The sequence below is a fragment of the Hydractinia symbiolongicarpus genome, chromosome 11 (assembly GCF_029227915.1).
Source record: "Hydractinia symbiolongicarpus strain clone_291-10 chromosome 11, HSymV2.1, whole genome shotgun sequence".
NCBI classification, from domain to species: Eukaryota; Metazoa; Cnidaria; class Hydrozoa; order Anthoathecata; family Hydractiniidae; genus Hydractinia; species Hydractinia symbiolongicarpus.
The window spans coordinates 9370415-9393516 of record NC_079885.1 but is presented as its reverse complement, the minus strand read 5'-3'; the positions used below and the strand labels follow the sequence as shown (position 1 = coordinate 9393516).

At 32.7% G+C, this 23102-nt stretch overlaps 2 protein-coding genes across 2 annotated transcripts; one reads left to right on the top strand and one right to left on the bottom strand.

Moving 5' to 3' along the window:
• Positions 1-1869: 1869 nt before the first annotated feature.
• LOC130613414 (uncharacterized) lies at positions 1870-7956 on the top strand. Its single transcript, XM_057434762.1, has 9 exons — positions 1870-2020; positions 2291-2351; positions 3625-4047; positions 4130-4514; positions 4903-5135; positions 5466-5546; positions 5606-5665; positions 6277-6702; positions 7106-7956. The coding sequence occupies exons 2-9, from the start codon at positions 2292-2294 to the stop codon at positions 7496-7498; spliced, it is 2061 nt and encodes a 686-aa protein (XP_057290745.1). The 5' UTR covers positions 1870-2020; position 2291; the 3' UTR covers positions 7499-7956.
• A 91-nt stretch (positions 7957-8047) lies between these two features.
• Positions 8048-23079, bottom strand: LOC130613413 (secretagogin-like). The gene is made up of 14 exons (XM_057434761.1): positions 22856-23079; positions 22658-22754; positions 22372-22379; positions 21888-21961; positions 20053-20114; positions 18520-18564; positions 18143-18202; positions 16226-16282; positions 15900-15977; positions 15431-15486; positions 14990-15029; positions 14823-14876; positions 14189-14260; positions 8048-9032 (listed from the first exon to the last, which is right to left on the bottom strand). The coding sequence occupies exons 1-14, from the start codon at positions 23077-23079 to the stop codon at positions 8919-8921; spliced, it is 1041 nt and encodes a 346-aa protein (XP_057290744.1). The 3' UTR covers positions 8048-8918.
• Positions 23080-23102: the final 23 nt, after the last annotated feature.

Sequence of the window (23102 nt, the reverse complement as noted above, 5' to 3'; positions counted from 1 at the left end):
TTGATGTATTGAAATAAGCTAGCTAGAAAAGCTAGAGAATGGAAGACAAGTATATGTTAAAGCATATTATGTGAAAGTTGTAAGTTAATGTAGAGGTTGTAGCCAGATTGTCTCCCCTGCAAACACAGGAAGAGCCTGTTTACCCTTTTATCTTTAAAATAAAGAGTGCTATGGGTGGCAATAATTGATTCCATATTGGTCTAACGAGTTCTGGATTATCATTGTGGATACATGCAAAAACATGCAAAAGAAAGTGTTGACTGCTGTACAGGTAATAAAAAACGATTGTTATCGACCTGTACCTGTAGCTAGTCCATTTATTTATTTTAACTTTGTGTTATTAGCGTTTATTAACACGGTTTTTGAACATATTTACTGGCATGTATTTCCAAATTTCTCGCTTAACCTTTTAGAATGAAGGTATAAACAACAATTAAACGATCAACCAAACTAATAAACAAGGCAAACAAGAAAGCAAAATGTTTTTCGAATATATTAAGAGGCTTCAACACACCAAGTGCACTATCTTAAGTATTCTTCTAATATTATTAAATAACTGCATCTTTTAGAATAAATTGTATTTATTAACCGTCTACCTAATACTCCCTCTACCTTCTTTCACCATCTACGTTGCTTTAGCTATATTGAAACAGCATGCGAAAAGGTTACATAGGTTACAAAGGTAACATAAAAAAACAATGTTAACAGATTTCCAAATAAATATAAAAACAGTAAAATCATTAGTCCTGATATTCTTTGTAATTGGTTTTTGTGATTTTAGATTCTGATTCTAATTGGAACTGAAGTTTTAATGTTTAACAACATTGCGTGTAAAATAATCACTCAATATTTGATTTTATTTGCATAATTCAAGTATTTTTAAATTTCAATTATATTTTGAGAAAATTACACAATCTTGCATTCAGCTTCAATTAAATCAAAATATCAATACATGTTAGTAAAAATTACATAAAACAATAATAAGAAGTTCATTGATTTTTTCATATTCAGTATGATTTAAACCAATTAAAAAACTTCAGCATTATATATAATTTTTTTTTTGAATCTGAAAAATCTTATAATTATATGAAAACTACCCGAAGCACGGCTATGTTTACAAATTTGTAATTGCTGCCTGATTAGATTTTGTAAATTAAATGCGCGCTCTGTATTCAGAGAAGTTGACCCCTCTGGTGGGTACATTCACAAAGCCTTCAAAAATAATCAACGAACGCTGTAAAAATGCGCTCTTTTGTTTAGAACGCTCGAATGAATGCTTATACCTCTATTCGTTCAAGTATAGAGAAAACTATAAACAACTTATATAAGAGGCCAGTTTACTGCGCAAGGTGAGCTGAAAAAAGAAATTCGTATTTTTTTGCATTAACTTTCTGCGCATGCGTTAACGTGAATTGTCTTCTTAACATAAAACACGCAAAGAGTTTAAAAAATTATATGTCGTAGAACAGAATTATTTTTTTAGTGTTTTCGAGGGGAATTGGATTAGAAGTGTAACATTTTGATTATACATTATCAAGGTAGGTTGATACTACTTTTTGTGTTTCTGACGAATATGATGAGGATGAAGATGTTGTGCTAAAATTATGCTCAAAATAATTTTTTGTTGTCTCGCATCAGGGAACATATTTGTATTCATAAGAACAGTAAAGTAAAATAAAAGTTGAAGGTATAGATTTTTTTTATGTCTTTCTTAAAAAACACATATTTATAAAAGTTTAGAAGAAGATTTAATAATTTATATCGAGTTATATTATTTTCGCGCCAAATTTCAAGTTGAGGTTTTTTTTCGGCAACTTACACATTTTTTGCCGGTGATCTCATGAATAGCACAACCGGTGTCGATTCAACTCTACTATTGTGTCACTTACTTCGAATTGCACTTGTCGGCTGTAAACGAAAACAATCTATTAGCGTTAGAACAAACTCAAAATTTAATAATAACACAATATTAGAGAAGCCCGATAATTTTTAACGAAGGGCTGAACCTTAATTACATCAAGTAAGTATAAGAAAGTTACTTGGATATGTATGCATACAGTTATATTGGATATAAAGTACTGCAGTGTTTATTGCTTGCTACAATTGGTGTGATTATTAAAGAAGAAAAATAGGAAGGAATCCCTGTTTTTTTAGTCTTGTTAACTTGAACATTTTTTAAAGTTTCAAGAAGGTTAATCAATCATTTAAAATCAATATTATGCTTGAAAGAGTGGTGTTATCGGACGTGTTATTATTTGGGAGTTTTAATGTTCACTTCCTTTTTATCTAGAATGCTGTGGCAAAGAGGCCTTGGAAGCCTTTTACTGGTGATCATAGGAATAAATGTATCAGTAAGTTGAATTACCTTATGAAGTATTATGTATTTTTAAAGAATTTTTTCTCCCTTTTATGGGAATTAAAGTAAAAGAAATAAGAAAAACAAAATACACTTTTGGTTCACTGATATTGTATTTTCAAATTAAACACGTTTTAAATATTCTTTAAACAAAGAAACGTTCGAATTTAATTTTCGAACATTTAAACCAAACGTAATGAAGCGAAATTCTACTGACGTTGATAAAAGTTTCGAACGTTTTCACTTTGCGTATTGTTTTTAAATGCAAATTTATTGTTTTGTGTCTGACTCTTTGATCTTACCCAAACGGAACAACATATTACAAAAACATTTCACTCCCTTACAAACTATCTCCAGCATTTACAGAAGTTCTGCAGACTACAATCAACAAGAAAACTTAACAGTAATTTTCATAAGTTAGAACAAGATACATTTTAGATGTAATACTCTGTTTTCATTATACCAATTTAAACTGTATATCTTTGTACCAATGACACAACGGAATGCGGTTACGTTTGATCAAATCCATTTGATCCGACATACATTCTTTTCCACATAAGAAAAATTGTAACTTCTGTTAAATCAAAAAGGTCTTGGTACCTTTCATGTTTATTAGCATTTTCCTCAGCTTTTAAAGATTATTTTATCTAGTTTATTAGGAAGACATTTGTTAAATACTTTAGATAAATACGTTAGATATTCAGTCATATTCACATACATATTTTAAAGTTTAAAAGAAATCATTTTAACGAAATGATATTATAGCTATCTCAAATAAAGGAATATTTTTTTAATATTAAATATTATAAATAGAGACGAAACGTTTAACAGATTTTTAATTATTTCTTTGTCTTAATTTAACATTAATTTTAATATTAATTAATTATCAACTAATGGTCTGATTAAGAAGAAAAAGTATTTTACAAAGATAAGATATAGTTATTCAAGAAGATAGTTAATGTAAAGTTTAGTTTGTTCAACGATAACTTGCGCAACTGATACGTACGCACAAACGCGGTTGTTTTTTTTTTTGCAACATCGAACGTTACCTTCGTAATAAACGAACCATATTTCACACTAAACAAAGCATATTACACCATACACACCTATCATACGTAAACACACAAACGGAGAAGATAACAGCCTCGCACAGAAACACACAAGAATTTGTGGAGACGACGCAAGTACACCGATCACAATGACACAATACGTACACACACACAAAATATTTTGTTTAAAATTTATATCAATGGAAATTTACATTCTAGCTGGAACAACAAGCAGGAAGAATATTACCTGATTGGCCAAAAATTGGTGACAGAATCACGCAACCATTTCTTGATCAGTTGATGGTCAGTCAGTTGCTGGAACAGAATCTTACTCTTGGATTCTTCTTGAAAGGACTTAATGGTCCTCCTGGTCCATCAGGTCCTCCTGGACCACCTGGAGAGCCTGGTCCACCCGGTCTTCCCGGTGCTCCTGGTGCACCAGGCCATGTAGGAGAAGATGGTGCTCCAGGACCTATGGGACCTCCAGGAACACCAGGACCACCTGGTTCTCCTGGTTTCCCAGGAGAAAAAGGAGATCCTGGCCCAACTGGTCTTCCTGGAACAGCTGGTCTTCCCGGCGCCCCTGGTCTACCTGGTCCACAAGGTCGATCCGGTGACTCTGGTCCACAAGCTATTATGCCGGTAAGTTCTATTCAATAAATTCAACCTATAAAGTTTTTTCGATTGTCCTTACAAGCAATAATAAAAATGATTTTCTCTTTAGAACTTTACTGTCATCTGTGAAGGTGAGAAAGGATGGGTTCAATGCAAACAATATGAGCTGATTAAAATTACAAGATCATTCTGGGGTCGTGATGATCACGTTACATGTCCAAAAATCCCGGCAGGATTAACGTCCGATAGATTGTGCGAAACTAACGGGGAAAATACACAGGCTAAAGTAAATGGACAATGTAAAAATGAGCAAGCATGTGAAGTTGTGGCCTCGAACATTTTCTTCGACGACAACAGCTGTGGTAATGTTTATAAATATCTAAAAATATGGTACGAATGTATACCAGATGAATCGAACGCAGTAGATGTATTAAGAGAAGGTGGAAGAAGGAAGAAGAAACGAAACACAAAGGAGAAACGTTCGTTTCGTGACAGTTAAATAAATCGTAAAAGCCGTCGAAAAAAAAATAAACAACGTTTTTTTAAGAAAACAAATACATTTCTACAAACAATTTATTGACGAATTTTATATGCACATTAAAAGCATTACTATTGGTGATTTTTGCACCAATGAAATTGCAGCTACCATCGTTACCAGCAGCCACAACAAAGAAGCCCTGGCAGTAAAGAGGATGTCCAGATATAGTTTGCTCGATTTTTACTTGAGCATAAAAATAGAGGATTTTTGATAAAATGTTCAACGTTAAAGTTTGTACAATTATTATAGCACTTCTTATTGTCTTATACTGTTGAAAGTCTTTCACCACTAACCAAAAAATCACAAAATACAGATCAGTAATATTGATATTAATTTACCTCAAGAACACTTAGTATCTATCTCAGCCATTTTCCAGGTAATAAACACCTTTCCTACTTTGAAAGTTATACTAGATTTAAAAAAATCTACTGTATATTCCTTTGTGATTCGCCATTCTACTGGTATATTACCAAAGAGTCAGGTTTCTAAACAAAAATCAATGTTTAAAGAAAACAAGATAGGTCTTGATTGGTTGATTAAGAGTTACCTAAGTTCCCACCAATCAAATCACTGTTTTGTATTTCTTTAAAATCTACTTTTTGTATAGAAAACCTTCCTTTAACTTTATAAAGAATTATAGTTTTGTACAAAAAATACGCAGTTCAAGTTTGGACTCATTATATATGCTTATATTTTTTTGTCTTGTCTATGTTATGTATCGTCCGGAAAATATATGAAACCTTAAATATACGGTAGATTTCATTGATTTAAGAAAAACAAAAACAGACAGAATAGCTCTTGTAGTTTAGATTGTAGATTATGGTTTAGTAAATTGATGAAGATGAGACAGAAGAAGGTACCGTTACATGAATTTTCTGTCTATCTAATTAAAGTCAGTACTCGATAGTACGGCGTTGAGATGATAAAAATTTGTGACAGTTTTTATTTCATTTTCTCAGAATTCGCGAAATATCCTAGACTGTTGTTCGTTTGTTAGATATACCTTATCTTAGTAATTTTTAATGTCGTTTAATTTCGAAACATTAGCTGGAAAAAATCAAAAAATTCGCGAAAATATTAGCACATTTGTTACACGCGAAAGGGCAAGTTAGAACATAAATACACGCTAAATCGAGCTTTGTTTTTATATTATATTATATTATATTTTTATAACCATGTTTAATTCAGATCACCTGTGGTTACAATAGACAGTAGCAAAGCGGTTTCTCAATATCAGATAAATTAACTATACTCCCATCAGGTTCCAAGAGGGTTAAAAAAATGTTTTTCTATCTAATTAAAAGTAAAATATTCTCATCCATAGTTTCTCTCGTGCATTTTTATGTAAAGTGTCCATAAAATCCCACGAGAGTTATATGAGTGATAAATTAATAGTCTTATAGTGTTCCGACAAAATAGAGGATCTGTTCCTATTGGGTTAGCTCGTCCTTGCGTTGCATTGACTGAATATCAAAATACAACGAATTTTGAGATGTAAACAACATGAAACAAGACAATAAAAAAAGTGAAAGTAACAATGAGAAAGATAACAAAGAAATGCCTCACAAAATGAGTAAATGAACGAACGATTGAGTGAGTAAGTGAGTGAGTGAGTGAGTGACTGAGTGACTGATTAAGAGTGTGAGTGAGTGAGTTAAGACTATAAGATAACACGCAACCAGTTCGAGATTTTAGTAATGTGTATTTTTTACGTATAGCAATCGCAACAACAACAGGGACGAATTTTACCTGATTGGCCGAGAGTTGGTGATAGAATTACACAACCTTTCATTGATCAATTGATGGTCAGTCAGCTGTTGGAACAAAATCTTACACTAGGCTTCTTCCTAAAAGGTTTAAATGGTCCACCTGGTCCACCCGGTCCACCAGGCCCAGCTGGTGAGCCAGGTCCACCTGGTTTGCCTGGAGCCCCTGGAGCGCCTGGTCATGTAGGCGAGGATGGTGCTCCTGGTCCACAAGGGCCACCTGGAGGTCCTGGAATGCCTGGAGCACCTGGATATCCTGGTGAAAAGGGAGATCCTGGTCCAGTCGGTCTACCTGGTTCTGCTGGTTTACCTGGAGCCCCTGGCTTACCAGGACCACAAGGTCTAAGCGGAGATACTGCACCAGAACCTATCACGCCGGTATGTATGATTATTTTATTAGAATATGTGGATTGATATTCTGTAAAACACTTTTTCCGAATTAGTTTTTTTTGATGTACCGCTGCTCTTTTTCAACTAAATCTTGTCAAACAAAATTTATGTGACTCTTAAAATCCTCACCCAAAACTTGATAAAATGTGAAATCTTTAGATTCATACAGCAAAAAAAACTTTAAGACTTTGACTATAACATTAATGCAACCAAAACAGCATTTTCACATGTAACATTAAGATGAAAATTTATATACATTTCAACGCTGAATATAATCTTAAGGTCAAAATATCACAATTATAAAATTTCTAAAAACATGCAATTCGGGAAACGCGTATTGTAATAATTTCTTGACAAAAAACGTTTATAAAAATATTTATTTTTGCTTTAGGAATTTACCATTGTATGTGAAGGAGAAAAACACTTCCTGGAATGTAAGCAATACGAATTGATCAAAGTCAACAAAGTATTTTGGGGCCGTGAAGACCATGTTACATGCCCATCTGTACCTGCTGGTCTAACTACAGAACGACTGTGTGAGACAGATGCACAGAATGCTCTTTCAAAAGTCAATGGACAGTGTAAAGGAGAACAAGCTTGTGAATTGGTGGCTTCAAATATCTTTTTTGACGATAACACTTGTGGCAATACATACAAGTACTTGAAAATATCATATGAATGTATCCCTGATGAAGCCAACAGCGTTGATGTATTGAGAGAAGGAGGCAGACGCAAGAAAAAAAAGAGAGCTGCAAAAGAGAAAAGATCGTATAGAGACAGCTAAACACTCAACAACTTCTTCTTTATTTCAATTGAGTAACATTCTCTTTTTAAAAGAAAGTTACCAGTGCTTACTATGGAAAGCTTTGTATACAGAATATGACATTCGATTATAATAACAGTAACAATTTTTAAAAGCTATAACACCCGTTTTTCTCAGCCCCATTCCCACCCACCCATTAGCTAGTTACCTAAATATTTAACTGTTTTGATAGATTTCAACTTTGATGGAGTCGTGTAAGCTCATTCCCATCCTGGTTATACCATTCCCTACGAAAAATTAAAGAACTACCTACGATTCCCTAACACGTGTTTATTTGTTTTTTATTTATTTTTTATTTTTATACAATGATATAGTTCGAATAGGACGAAAAAGACGGATATTTTGTAGATTTTTTTATCATTATGCATGCGTATTTGTAAATTGTGCTGGACTTAAATATATGTGTTTGCGCCAACAAATTCATTTTCAAGCAACCTTCCCTTTCTTGCACCTTGCCTAATGCGATTCAAGACTTCAGACTATTACAGCAGAAAACGTCTACTCGAAAACTTCAAATTTTTCATGTCTTTCCAACAGAAAAAGATACGCACCGTTAAAACAGTATTATAGTATGGTTGTTTATAAATATAGCAACTCCGTTAACGTGTCATATAATTCGTTACAAAATATAGTGAAAGTCTATTACGAAAATGTACTGCAAAGTTAATAGGAAAAAAATTAATAGGTCGATCCAAAAAGAAAAAGAGAAATGTTGTTAACGTAATCGTAATGTGGTTACCATTTTAACATTTAACCGCAGTATTATCAGAGCCGTAGCAATTTTTTTTAGGAAAAGGAGGCGGGCGATAGAGGGAAAAAAATTAGATATTTTAAACTCCTAGATTGCATCCATTGTATATCTCTCCCCCATATTTACCATGATCGATAAAAAAAAATTTTTAGAAGGGCGTACCCTTCAGCAACTCCTTAAGCTACTACGGCCCTGATAATCTTGAAGCATGCAAATCCTCTTAGGTATAAAATTTTTTGAAAATTGAGAAGAAAATGTGAGAATTAAAAAATATATCCGCTAACAAAGCCTACCAAAAAAATGAAAAACAGCCTTTTAGAGCAGTTTGTTGCAACACATGAAAGGGAAAAACATTGAAAATTCTAAATTAGCATTATACAAACAAACAAGTCGTGAGCTCGGGTGGAAAATCCACGGGTTCGTTTTTTATGTATCTCATATTGCATACTAGACAGAATATATTTATTTTTAATATCAAAATAAGTTTCGACTGAAAAACTATTCATGTCATAAATCAACAAACGTTCCCACAAAAAATTTTTGTCTAAAATTATAAATAAATAAATAAAAAAAATGAAAATCACCAACTATTTATTCAAAGAAAAGAGAAACAATGCATTTTATTTTAGTTTATCCTAAAAACAAAACTTTTAGTTCATCTTTCTGTAGCTTTCCATCGCGATTAAGATCTGACATCTCCATAATCCAGTCACGATATTTTTCCAATTCTGTTGTTTTGGATTCCTGCAAGAATGAAAAAATACTAACTTTGATCTTTTAGAAAGACAAAAAACGTAAGACATTAACCTATGTACTAGCTGTTTCCCGTGGAAGAATCCACTGTATTCCATTTAATTTATGTAGCAGATATATGTCCATCAAAAAACAAACAATACAGCAGTGCGCATCTTACATCTGCATTATTATATAAATGACCAAAAAAATTAAAGGTTTTCAACAACTGCAGTATTTATGTGACATTTAAAATCTAAATCTACTAAAATTACTTGCTCTGACCATCTGACAAATGCGAAAATTATTCGGAAAGAAGTTTCCAAAAGCATTTCAACATACATCTCACCCATAAAATTTAAATCACTTAAAACGCCACATATATACAAAAAAGCTGATCAATGTCAAACACAAATCTCTCTCATTGTATATGTTAAAATCAGTTAGTTTATTGCAAACCCTGCCAAAGGTTGACACACAATGTGAAAAATAAACAATAAATTGTGCCTCTGACAGAATTTTTTATCTAAGGTGTAAAAAAAGGGATTTGCAAGGACAAATTATAATGCAATAAAACATTATTTGATATATTGCATACAGTCCCTCCTCACCAAACTTTAGACAAAATGCCAACAAAATAACGGTGTTTAAACCTAAAATTAATAAAGTCCTTTTAGCAATTTGCATGCTGTTTTACCATCAATAAAGTAAACAAAATTTCAAATCTCACATAGTATTCTGTCACAAATTTTCATAAAATATATATATAAGTCATAATGAGTCATGTTAAACAACAGCAATCAATCTGTATATAAGTTCATTTTATGTCAATTTTTGCACCAATTTTGCAACACAAAATACAAATTCTAAATAATACTAAAATCTCTTATTTTGGTCCTTCGCATACCGACGGTCTCCCACAAAAGTTTAATCAAAATGTAAAAAATGAGAGGTAACGACAAAATCAAAGTTTGCAAAATTTAACTATTTCAGTACATATATCTACTGCATATGCCCTCTAAAACAATATTTTAATCCAAAATGCCAAAGAAAAACAGTTTGCAACAAAAATCAGTTATTTCGATAATATTGCATACACTCTTTCCTCACAAAAGCTTCACAAACTGTAAAAAAAAGAATGGTTGTAGGGAGTGCTTCTGATTCAACAAAAAAAGTTTTTTTGACATATTGCATCTTGCCCTTACCCATTAAATCTTACACAAAATTTCCAAAACTATACACGATTTAGAACACATCAAATTTAAATCGAGAAGGATCAGTCATTTCGATATATTGCACGGAGTCCTCCCCAGTAAGAATTTATACAAAATATAGAAAAACAAAGCTTGCAAGGTGTAAAATTGAATTCTTCTTCTGTGTATATATATATGGTCCTTCCTCGCAAAATTAACATAAAATGTCAAAAAGGTTCAGATATAACATCTAACACAACAAAAATCAGTTCTATCAGTATATGTCATGCCATTGTCTTCCACCAAATGTTCCCCTTAAAGTTTCACAGACACAGCCTGTAAATTAAAAACAACTAAGATCAGGTATTTTGGTCTATTTCATACCATTCTGTTCCAAATAACTTATAAAATGTAAAAATTGAGTGGTAAAACAGAAATGTCAAAAAGAAGAAAAAAATAGCTTACAAAGAGTATAAAATTGAAATCAACAAAGTAGCTCTTTTGGTGTATTAAATATAAGCCATATGCACAAAAGTTTACACTAATTGTAAGAAAATGGTTGTGTTTAGTAGCTAATTCTAAATTAAGAAAAGTCAGTTCTTTTAGCATGCTGATTAAGGTTTTTGCCCACAATTTGAAACAAATTAAATTTACATTTTAAAAATAAGTAATTTCTGAACTTTATTTTCAGAATATTTGGAGGAAAAGAACTTCGCAAACCAAAAAAAACCCAGGAAAATGTTTAAAATTTTCAGGGTTAATAACGTTTGATGTGTTTTGTGGGAATATATATATACTGGGAATCTTTAGTTTAAAGCTAGCATTAGCTAGCTACAGCAGCTAATAGCTAGTCACTTAAATATAAACTGGAGACTTAGCTAGGTATAAAGAACATGGCTACATATATATATATATATTCCTAGCTAGCTAGCTAGTTGTTGGTGGTGGTTGGCTTTTTATGATGCTAGCTATAAAACATGTCTGGCAACAATAATATAATCAAAACTGAAAATAAAACATGAAAAAACCTTACAGAACCTTGCTATGATTAATTTATAAAACCATGCTCTTCTTCAAATGTTTTTTTAAAGATTTATTTTGAATGAAAGAGTAGAGAATACTCAAAAAGAACAGCCATCTTTTTCGTAAACACAATTTCCGTTTTATGCTGGGAGCTTCATTTAACAGTCCGTATGCTTTGTGAATATCTAATACCGTTTCATATGTATCGATACCTATATATATATGCTAACATAGAGTTTTTTGGCATAAGGGTATATATATTTATATCGTTATTAGCAGCGGGTTATATATTTACACCTTATGTGCGATTTCTATGAAGTACATCCCTAATCTTTTTAGTTAAATTTTAGCGTACAGCCACGTCATAAGAAAGTAACCCGTGATTTCCGTGTCGTGGACTCACAGTTTTAGTCACGCAAGGGAATTAATATATAAGACTAGCTGAATACCCGTGGGGGAATCCACTGAATCTCTCATTAAACCGATGTAAGGGATACCAAACAAAACATACAACACAGTAATATGAATCTTTAAAAGTCACAATTTGTATTATTCTAGTTTATAACCACCAGAACAAAACGTCCAAAAATATAAATATGTGCAGCAATAAAAAAATAACAATAAAAGAGAAAAAAACCCTGGGATTGAAGTTGCTCACAATCTGCGTTATATTTGTACCCGCTGAAGCAGAACGCTTAAAAATATAAGCATGTCCAGCAACAAATAAAAATGCAAAAAGTTTAACAAAATCGAAGGTGGCTAACAAATCTGTTAAAACTATATACTTGCTTTGTCATACCCGAAATATAAAAGGGAAAATGGTATACCAGACATTAGAAAAAATCGATAAGTCACACAAATAAGGTTATTGCAAAGTTTCCACAACGTACAGATTCTAATGCATCATACCAAATTAGCTATTTAGTCTATTGCATATAGCAACCTTCCCAATGCGCAAACGTGCAGTGCATGATAACAATGCAGTGTTTTCGAATTGAAGAATCGAATATTATTTTAAACGGTAACGTAACAAATGTAAACATTGATTTAACTTTGTTTACATTAAGGTTTATTATAACGACATCAACCACTTCGTAGCGTTAAAAACAGTAACAACGAAAAAATACTTTCTACATTTTATATAAACTCTTCTCTATTATATACACGCTGTATTTTATAAGAATAGTGTTTGTTTTTTTCGTTTCGGCCTTCATGTTCTTAGCTTTCCCTGGTGTACTTGCCCATTGTTTTGGAGAGAAAAAAGTTCAGTCATACAAATTTTTATATCAAAAGAAACAACCAAGCTTAGACATTCTTAGGATATTCTGACCCATTGTTTAGAGTATATTCTTACAAAAAATGTTAAATATGTTCAGGCTAAAGACAAAACATATTTAACTTTATATTAAAGGGAAAGTTTAGCTGGAAGCGTGTAAACGGCTTAAAAACGTCGCTTTACATTTTAGATTCTTATAAAAATTGTGTCAAAAGAAAACGCATTTAAGACTCAACAAGGAACTAAAAATTTAAAGGAAAAGCTGAGCTCTGAAAGTTAAAACGGTTAAAAAAAAACGTTACACACCTAAACTTATCTCTTTACCAGATAAACTAAACAACACACCTGCCTTTTTTTGGCTTTCTCAGTTAGCTAGCGTCTCTGGATAAAAGACCAATCAGTTTTTTACTTCAATTATTAAACTTCGCTTCATCCCAAAGAAAACAAATTAAAATGTATAGCTAGCTACAATTGTCTGATACATTTCTAATCAGTTCTCTTTTCGACGTTATATTATCGTACGTTTTTCTTCTTTATAACAAATATTTCTGGCAACAACATAAACTTTTTTATTCTCGCTCGACATCAACAGTCGCTCTACAATGACAACAGTTTTGTTATTTACTTCTTAGATTCGAATTATCATTCGAATTCGATAGTTTTTTTAAAAGAAAGCAACTTCGGTCCCAGAACACAAAAAAGATAGAAGAAACAAATAAGCTTTAATCTAACCTCGTGATGAGTAAACCTTGTTTGAAATAACTTTTTTCAGGATTACTTTGAAAAAGAGACAACTTTCTTCGCTTCGGTTTTCATTTTTCAGTTAATAAACTTTGTTTCCGTGAGATACGGCGCGCACATGGTAAACCGGAGGTAAAATTTAATTATTCTATCCCAAACGACCAGCGGGGCTTTTACAACAAAAAAACAAATAAAACCATTTGAAATTAAAATAAAATTTAGTTTTAATGAGTAAGGAAAAAGAGTTTTATTTTAAAAAAAAAATAAGAAAAGAGAATTAAATATTTATATAGTAACCCCCTGATTTGCGTTTTCTTTAACTTGGTAAATTTTAGCGTAACGCCACGTCGTAAGAAAGTGACCTGTGATTTGTGTGACGTGGCCTCACCGTGCGCACACACACACAAGGCGTATTAATATATAGATTATTCTTATGCAGGAATGACAAATTCTGATCATCAGTAGCACATTTCCCTTTTAATAATTTCAGGAATTCATAATCATTTCTTGATTAAACCCTCCAGTTATAACAGAGAAAGTTAATTAGTCTATACCTGGAGGTATAAAAAAACTTTTTTTGTACCTCCATGGTCTATACCGCTTTTAATATGTCCCTTAAAATAGTTTGAACAGAGTATAGAGGTGAAAAAGGTCACTTCACAGATGTTTGCTTAAACATGTTATAAGTTGATTAAACCATACGATTAAACACACTTGAAAGTCACTTCTAAAATAGCTTTATGAGCGATACATTTGATTTAGTTATACAAAGGTTGGCGATTGTTGTGCAACAAAATAAAACGTCATACAATGGAGTTTTAATTGCATACTCCTTTTCTAAAAATGTTTTGATAATCATTGCACCATTTAGAAACGAAAATTTAAATTTTACAGAATCAATACCCAGCATTAAAGATAAATTATGCTTAACATACCTCATCTTGTGTCAATCTCATGTCTCGTAAGAAACCAATCAACTCTACTCCTTCTATGAAACCGTTGTTATCCTAAAGAAAAATACAAATATTTTGATTTCGCTGAAATAAAAGAAAAGGTAGCGCGTTGTTGTGATGTAAAGATGGTGAATATTTGAAACACTTAGTCTTGTGTTTGCTTTCAGTGCAAGAGACTAAAAAAGTGTCCTTTCCGCTTAGCTTTTACCATGAGAATAGTATGGATGTATTGGGTGGCTGTTTACAATCCTGTTTAAAAGTTTTTCTGAAATGGCAGTTTTTTGCTTTTTTTTGAAATAGCAAAACAGCATCGCCTGGCGAATACTCCACAACCAAAAATTTGAGAGAGTTCTATTCTGGCAGATGTGTAGAGCGGGTGAGGAACGTTAAAAATTTGTCAGTCGCAGTTTAAGCGATGTCTACATTACGGAACAATTAAATTGATGGTCCTTGAATATATGAGAAATCAAGAAGAAGGGCTATGCTGACGTCAGCAAGAATTGACACTGATTAAGGTTGCGGTGCCAAAAAAAATGTGACGCTATTCTGAGTAAAGAATAGTGCCTGCGGTAGAAATATACTTCTCCGTAAGAAAAAGAAAAAAAATTATATCAACTTTGTCATAGTGTGCAAAGACTTCATCAAATTGTTCTTTCGTGAGATCTCCATCCTGAAGTGAAAATCAAAATCGCATCAACAAAAAATATTATTGCGTGGGATAGTCTGTCTGCCAATTAAGCGGTTACAAGGTATGATATAATTAGGCAAACGTGTCAACAATACCTGGAATCTTGCCAAAAAGTTGTCCTCGACGTTAAGAATCCTATAAAAAAGGAATTCACATGAACAAAATAAAATGCTCATTAAAGTCAAATTAATTCAAACGAGAAAATAGACATATTGACTAAAGAGAAATTTCAAGCCGGTGTGAGATTTTAATACCCAAAGTAGGGTGGTTTTTAATCAATGCGCATGCTTTGAAATCACGAATACACGTGACAGAGGTAACAGGGGTGACAGGGGTGACACCCCCCCTTCCCTTGAAATCCAACCCGGAAACACTATGTAAAAATTTAAATTTCCACAGCGAGGTAAAAGTCTGATCTGACTTTCACCTTGATCTCACATAAACGTTGTTTTACATAGAAAAAATAGCTATACACTTTTGAACACGTCGACGGCGGGGTCTTATAATCAGATAAAGACAAAATAAATTTCCATTACTTTGAAAGTTCTCCGAGCTCGATCTTTCCATCTTTATTTCTGTCATAATTCTCCAACTAAAATGGCGGAGAAATTAAGATCAACGTTAGTAAATGATAATGTAATACTTGTTACAGTGATAATGTTAGCTAATCTTCGTTTCACAACTACCTGGAAGTGTAATTATTAAACTAACAAGAAGTGTACTATCCTTGAGGATTCCGTGCTAACATGTGGTTTTTCCTCCCTTCTGACAGTAACTGTATAACGACATATATGAGATTCGTATAGCATAGCTCTTACTTCCATGCCTCAAAAGTCTTTTCCCGGACAGTATCATAAAGATCAGTGACATATACACAACATTTAAAGTGCACCGGATTGGGGACTCGAACTTGCACCTTATGATTACAAGTCGAACACGCAACCACTGCAACATCTCCACTGTACATCTACTTGTACAACCCAAAATTTTATTGAAAACACTTACGATATAATCTACGTATTCCTCCAATTTTTTTGCAGTTAGATTATCTTCTTTTGTTTTTAACAAATCGTGAAGAAAAGCCTGAGAGAAATATATTATTAATATTTAGTATTAAAGATAATTGTGGGTTTTGTAAAAAAGTATAAAAAAAAGTCAAATTTTTTTCCAGGGTTTTTTTGGGCTATTTTGGACTTTAAAGTGTCGTTGGGTAAGAGTTATGGAAGAATATTGTGTGATACATAGCATCAACTTTGTTAAGATTTTGCATCGTCATTCAGTTAAAGAGACGAAAAAAAAATAACCTAGAATTAACAGGAGAGCATTTTTACCTTCAATTCATTTCTTTCTAACAATCCATTTCTATTTGCATCATAGTGGTACCAAATCTAAACGATAAGATAATGAAGAAATTGTAATCTTTATTGTAGCCTAATAATGTTACATAACTAAATCTATTATTTCAGAAGAAGGATTGAGTTCATTAACAGGGTAAGACTATTCTTACTTTTCCTGTATTCGAAGTTTACACAGCTTGTTAAAAAGCTGATACAAATTAACTCTGAAAAAAAACTAAACATAACGAATCATTATCCATATTTGAAATTTGGAAAATACTCAACTGGTATAAAGTTATCGCCATCATGCCTTCAAATAAGCAATAAACTTGTACCCACGGACATTTTTTTCTTTTTTATATCCGAAATAAAAAGTTCCGGTATAAATTGTGACCCTATGTTTTGCAACTCACTGTAACATGCCAGAAAAACTCTAGCTACTACAATTTTTTTAAGCCTATGAATTTTTACTCTTATGTTTTGCATTGGTTAGTTTTACATATTCTTTAGTTTTTACTTGTTTTATAACTTTTAACTTATTTTAACAGCTCTAAATATTTTTTACGTAGCTGAAGTTAATTTAAAAAATAAAAGGACTTCTTTAAATTAAGTTTTAGGCTTTCTAAATAAAACGTTTAGTGATTTAACCCTATTCGGTCCGGGGTTTTTCGAACATACTATGACCGGGGGGGGCGGATTCCGCCCCCCTTAAATAACTTTTTATAGGATTGTTCAAATTGAATCAAACTTGGCACACTTAAAGTACGTCATAAAAGGAACAAAATGGCGCCAAAAAAAATTTGCTTGCGTCAGCACATTTTCTGTGACGTCATCAAAAGCTTGAAAATTGTTAAAAATGCCACTATCTGCTTAAAATATAATTACTTTTGTTCTAGAGCGAATTTTTACATTCTGTTTGAAGTTTCTGAAAGCTAAATAAAAGTTATTTAACATATCTTCCGGTTTTTACATGGATCGGATGAAAAATTGCCAAAAATTGCCCGAAAATCCGTTTTTTTCCGATTTTCGGGTAAAATCCGACAAAATCGGGAAATCGGATTAGTCACGTGTTCAAATTATTCAAAATGATTATTCTTGATGAAACAAAGTTGTGTTGCAAGTTTTAGGTTCTAAGGATAATCCTAACAGGAGTTATTATATTTTCCCCATTATAAGGATTTCATAGAAATTTTTAGGGGTAGTTTCGAGTAATGGCCAATATCAAAGCCTCTGAAAGGTATGGGACCTAAAAAATTAGCATGCAGGTGTCTAATAGATAAATGTTGAAACTCAGTAAGTATCATAGCCATATAACAAAGCAATCAGGAGTTATTAAAAAAAAACCGTCAGGGGGGGCGGAATCCGCCCCCCCCCCCCCGGACCGAATAGGGTTAAGTGAGTATTTTAACTTCTCTCTTTCGACTTTTTTTATTTTAAATTTCAATTTTGTATTAAGATTTTTTCTGTCACTTTATTTGTTACATATATGTACCTGCGCAAACATATGGATTCATGTTATGTGCCTACGCAAATATATGTGCCCATGTAGTGTGCCCACGCAAAAACATGTGCCCATGTAATGTGCCTACGCGAACATATTATTGGAATGCAAGTAGCACTGAGTTATGAACTCAAAGTCTTTTCACAAAAGTTTATGACACATTAATGCCATGATGAAATCGTTTTGAAAATTAAAATTTGTTTCCAATAAGAGAAAATATCTATTTAATAAAATTTTTTTAAAAAAAAATAGAACTGTAACCTACCATCACCTCCTCCTTCCCCTAACCACGCCTTTAATCATTTATTTAGCAAAGAGTACGCTGATGTTTGAACCAATCACATATTCTGTGGGTCACGTTTCAGAAAAAGACTACTCAATGGAAAAATAAATTTTGGTTATTCTCTTACCTTTACGAAATCAACAATATGATATGTACTGTTACTTTGAAGTTGCGTCAAAAAATTCACCTGTACAAAACAAGAGAATAAATAATTCGAATTTAGCATTGAGATATGATTATAATAATATGTTGTCTATAGTTTCTCTCACATTAATAGAGTCACCTATGAAAAACACAATTTCTATTAATACTGAGAAAACGTTTGTCAAAGAATATTTTTTATAGGAAAATTTTTTTTACTCGTTAATGATTCCATCACTTCTACCTACAAATTTTTCCCTGATAAGATATTCAAAAAATATTTTTTTATCAGGTAAATCAATCCCCTTACACAGTGGTAAAACATTGCAGAAGTCAGTAAGACATTATAAGATAATTGTTCACCTTTGTTGATTCGTCTTCCATGTTTCTTTTCTCACCGAAACTTATCTACAACAATAAAAGAAAGGGGAATAATTTTATCAGGAGTTTTTCAACTTCGACACACACTTGTAAAATAACAGACCACTTAACGCTAGATAAAGTTTTATTCTCGTTGTGCTGCAAGAATCTCTGAATCTCCAAACAACGTAACTGGACAGGCTAACATAGCAGTCAGCAATTTTTTTCTACATATCCAAAGTTATGATGTTAGATTTATTACCATGTCTTAATATATTTTTGAGGGCGTATACACTGTAAAAATAAATATTTGGACCGCTGGAAGGTACTTGTAGTATTCAAATTTAATCACCTAAATGCATTTCAACCATTTTAAATTTGGGTTTTGGGACTTTCAAAGAAAAGGGAGTCGAAAGTGCTCAACTACCACCCACCGCCTCCTCCCCCCTCACCCCTCTCTGCTCCTGAAAGGATTATAGCAGTTACTTGTGCAAAGAAGAATATAAACAGAATATAGTAACATATAAAGAAATATAAACAACAAATATAAAGAAATAAATAGAAATAAAAATAATAAGAAAACAAATAAGTGTGGAATGATGTAAATAGTATATTAAAACAAAATAAAAGGCACAATAGATATAGAAATAAAACAATCATATTAAATGTACAAAAGTATGATATACGAAAAAGAGGAAATAAACTCGATCAGACTTACCACTTGAAATGAACCTCTGTGTAAATAGATAAATCAATCTATCTCCAACGTACAATGTAGTGATACTTATAAGCCTTTAAAAGGGTGTGAAAAAGTCTTTTTTTTTGTTTATCAAGTTTTGAATGAAGGATGTCGCTGTTGACGTAATCGTTGTAAAATATATTATGTTTTGTTGTTCACTGTATATGATCGTTAACATAAAAGGAACAGGCCTTCCTGTCATGTTCTTATTCATTGTAACTATTCCATGAATGCGTGAGTAAATTCAGTATATGGTGAAAAGATAGTTCTTGACAGGTTGCTGTTAAGTGTTTCCATTAATTTGTCAGTTTTGTAAGTTTTTAATGTTTGAAAAAATAAATTTTCTTATAGTTCGAAAGCTAGATTGCTCAACAGACAATTTTTTAGCCGCATGTTATAAGAAATATAGTTTTATAATGTTACACCTATGATCAAAGAGTGGAAACCGAAGAAATAATCTGATTATACAATCTATATATTAACCTTTTGACTGTACGAGACCAGTGCTTGCACGCTATTAACTTGTAGACTTAGTACATTTTTAAAAGACTTTCGCAAATTTCTGCTTTTCTAGAGCGATACTGGAGTAGCATTGTTTATTCTGTATATGATTGTAGCACTTTGCAAACTTGTTTGAAAAATTATTTTGTGTGTTTATTGTGCAGATTTTTGTCAGCAAACACGCCAGTTTTCATCTTTGGAAAAACTTTTTCAGAATGCTGTCACAACAAATTTTGCTTCTGCAATGGTTTTTTTTCTTTCCCTGGACCCATTTGTGTTATACACAATTTCTTTACCTGCAACTGTACTAAAAAGACGGAACAGACACGATATGATGTTCCAAGTGTTCCAACAAATTCTACAAAAAAGGTAACGTGTGTAGTGAAATCCCATCGCACTTAGTAATTCCACCTTGTCGCACTTTGTAATCCCCGCGTACGTCAGTAGACACGATATGTAACTACGAAGAAACCATGCATACTTCAGTTTATTACCAGTTCATAAGAAATCAGCAACGCTCGATTTGTTCAAAGCTGATTTAGTGCAAAAAGACAAATTGAAGTTTCTCTTCTATATATTCAGTATTTATAGGTTTCATCAACTTAGAATTACTTGGAAAAGAAAGTGTTTAAATTCATGTGAATGCAGCTTAAAGTGTATGTACCCATTAAATAAAAATCATATCGAGGGTCGAGGGATAACACAGTGCGAAATGAAAGGATTACAAACTGCGATTGGTTTGGAATTACAAAGTGTGATAACATGGGTCACAAAGTCCGACGGGATTACAAAGTGATACACTACAACGTAATCCTGTTCCCATTTCCTGCACGGTATAACAAAATTACAGCCGGAAGTAAGCCTTACGTCCCGTGAATTAGTGTAAACAGTCTCACATTGGCCAGACAATACGAAGAGTATATACCACCTTATAACCAAAGAAAACTTCGTTGCGCTTTTTAGGTCCTTATTTGGATAAAATTTATAAATTCATGTGACTTTCAGGTTAATTAAAAGGTTTGGCTAAAAAGTAGAGTTGAATACAGTTTGTTGTTGACATGCTGCTTATATGAAACTCTTTTGCGATGTCTTTTGTTGTGAGCAAAAAATCAGTTTTTTTTTCCACAAGGAAGTTTTAAAAATAGTACTTATGTTAAATATGACATTTGTAAAGATGCAAGGAGTTTTAATTAACAGTATATCATTCTTCTTTTGTCATATTTGTAGTGTCACACACAACTGCGGAAACAAGATTAAAACCTTACTGGGGATAAGAAGTTACTTGTTCAAATCAAAATCGGATATTCTGTTTAATTCCTATGTTTGTTAGCCCATACTGAGCAATTGTCTTCCAAATTAGTGCACGTCATGGTATTGGTAAAATCACAGTTGAAATTTCATTTGAGCCTACTATTTTAAATTATACCTTTATCCTTAACTAAAACCTTATACTGTTGCTCGTTACAGCTTATAAGTCACGCTTGGTTAAAGCATTTTGCAGAACGGAAAAACTTTTAAAAATGGCGTTAGGAAATACTTCAACTGTTTTGAAAAACCCAAAGTCAGTTATTCGATGTTAGCTACGAAAAAACACAATCATAAGCAACATCTTTTGCATCACTGATAGCCTTGTACTAGAGCGTTCGCTTCCAGTGCGGGAGGTCTTTCAAACTCCGGCGAGTCATGCCGGAGTTTGAAGGAAATCTATCCTTTCTGCTTAGCTTTCAGCATGAGAATAGGATTGATATCTTAGGCGGTAGGACGGCTATCCTGGGTAAATAATTTCAATAATAATAACAATGCAAGAAATTAAATACAAACATGCGAGATATTTCTGTCGGATGTCCCTATCCCATAACTTTAGCTGTTTCTCTGAAACTGCAGGTCGTGCTTTTTTCGCCTCTAGTCTCTTCACTCTAGTCTCGTTATCCTTTTTATGAAAGGTTTTTTACCAGTTGGAGTAATTTAGTTATCTGAGTTAATTAACCCAAGTCACTGAACACATAGTACTAGTAAAAAAAATAATCGCCGAGAAAGGACAGGTATGTGTGAGTGGGTGGAGGTGGGTGGGGGTCAATACTGTTGTACTGATTTCCCTTCCTTGCTTCCCTCTCTACATAATTTTACAAACCTTTAGTTTTTCTCTGTACCTTCTTGAAACTTGTCTTCCTCTCTGACTGACTACTCGCTATAAATCTTTTTATCCTGGTTATTCAAAAGATGACGTCATCAGCCTTTGTTAGCATCCTGCGATCATCTTCATTAGCCAACTACTACTGTTAACTACAAAATTATACCGTTGTTGTTCATTTTATAAAACTAGTACATAGTTTTTAAAATTGGAAAATTAAATAAAAATTAACCCCGGAGATGTTTTTAGAAGACTTATTTATTCGAAACTAATTAAAAAACAAACTAAAATCAATTTTTTTCTCTTTTTGCTGTTCAGTAATTTTAGATAAATTTCATCCCCTTTCCAGTTTCTCTTGACGGGACTGGTCATCCCAAAGGGTAATCGATTTTATTATAAATGTTGGGTACGAGGTTGACTATGCGGAGAAAGAAGATTGATAAGAGGTGAAAATTATCACCAAAATTACAAACGATAGTTTTACCGATTATACTGTTATAGAAAAAAGTAGAACGGAAATGTAACATTTCGGAAGCCTGATTGGTTGTCAGCCTTTTTTGATTGGCTGTTAGCGTTTCTTTGATTGGTTGTTACGCTTTTGTGATTGGCTGTTAGCAAGCATTTCTTTGATTGGTTGTTAGGCCTTTTTAATTGCATACCCACTAAGGTCCCTTAAATTCGTTTTTAAAACAAATATTTCCGTCTAAAATCCGCTTTCACGTTCATATTATATATAGTTAGTGATTTTCGTGACAGTTATTTCTAGTCACGAGGCTGCCGGTTGGTTTGATCTTTCCTTTTAATAATCTAACTCTGTCAGTCAGCGTTCTGCTAAAGATAACAAATGGAACTTTTGTTTTGTTCATGCTAAAAGTAAATATAACCTCTTTAGTCTTTTTCAAAACATTAATGACATGTGAGGTTTTATAACAACCTCGTCCCCAGCTTCTCGCGGAACGAAATAACACAAGTTTATTTCCAAAGTCAGTAACACAACATCGTTACCAGAGCATTTTGCCTTGTTGATGAAGTCGATAGCGGCGTATGAACGCTCAGAGGTCACAAGACCCTGGGAACGAGGTTGTCGGTAACGCATAAATTTCTTTAGGGAAATATGTTTATTATCTGAGTCCCCACCTTCGTCCACAGGGATTTCTAACTTTGTGACAATCTGAGTTCCGTTTTTTATCATTAGTTGAAATAGCGAACTGTACG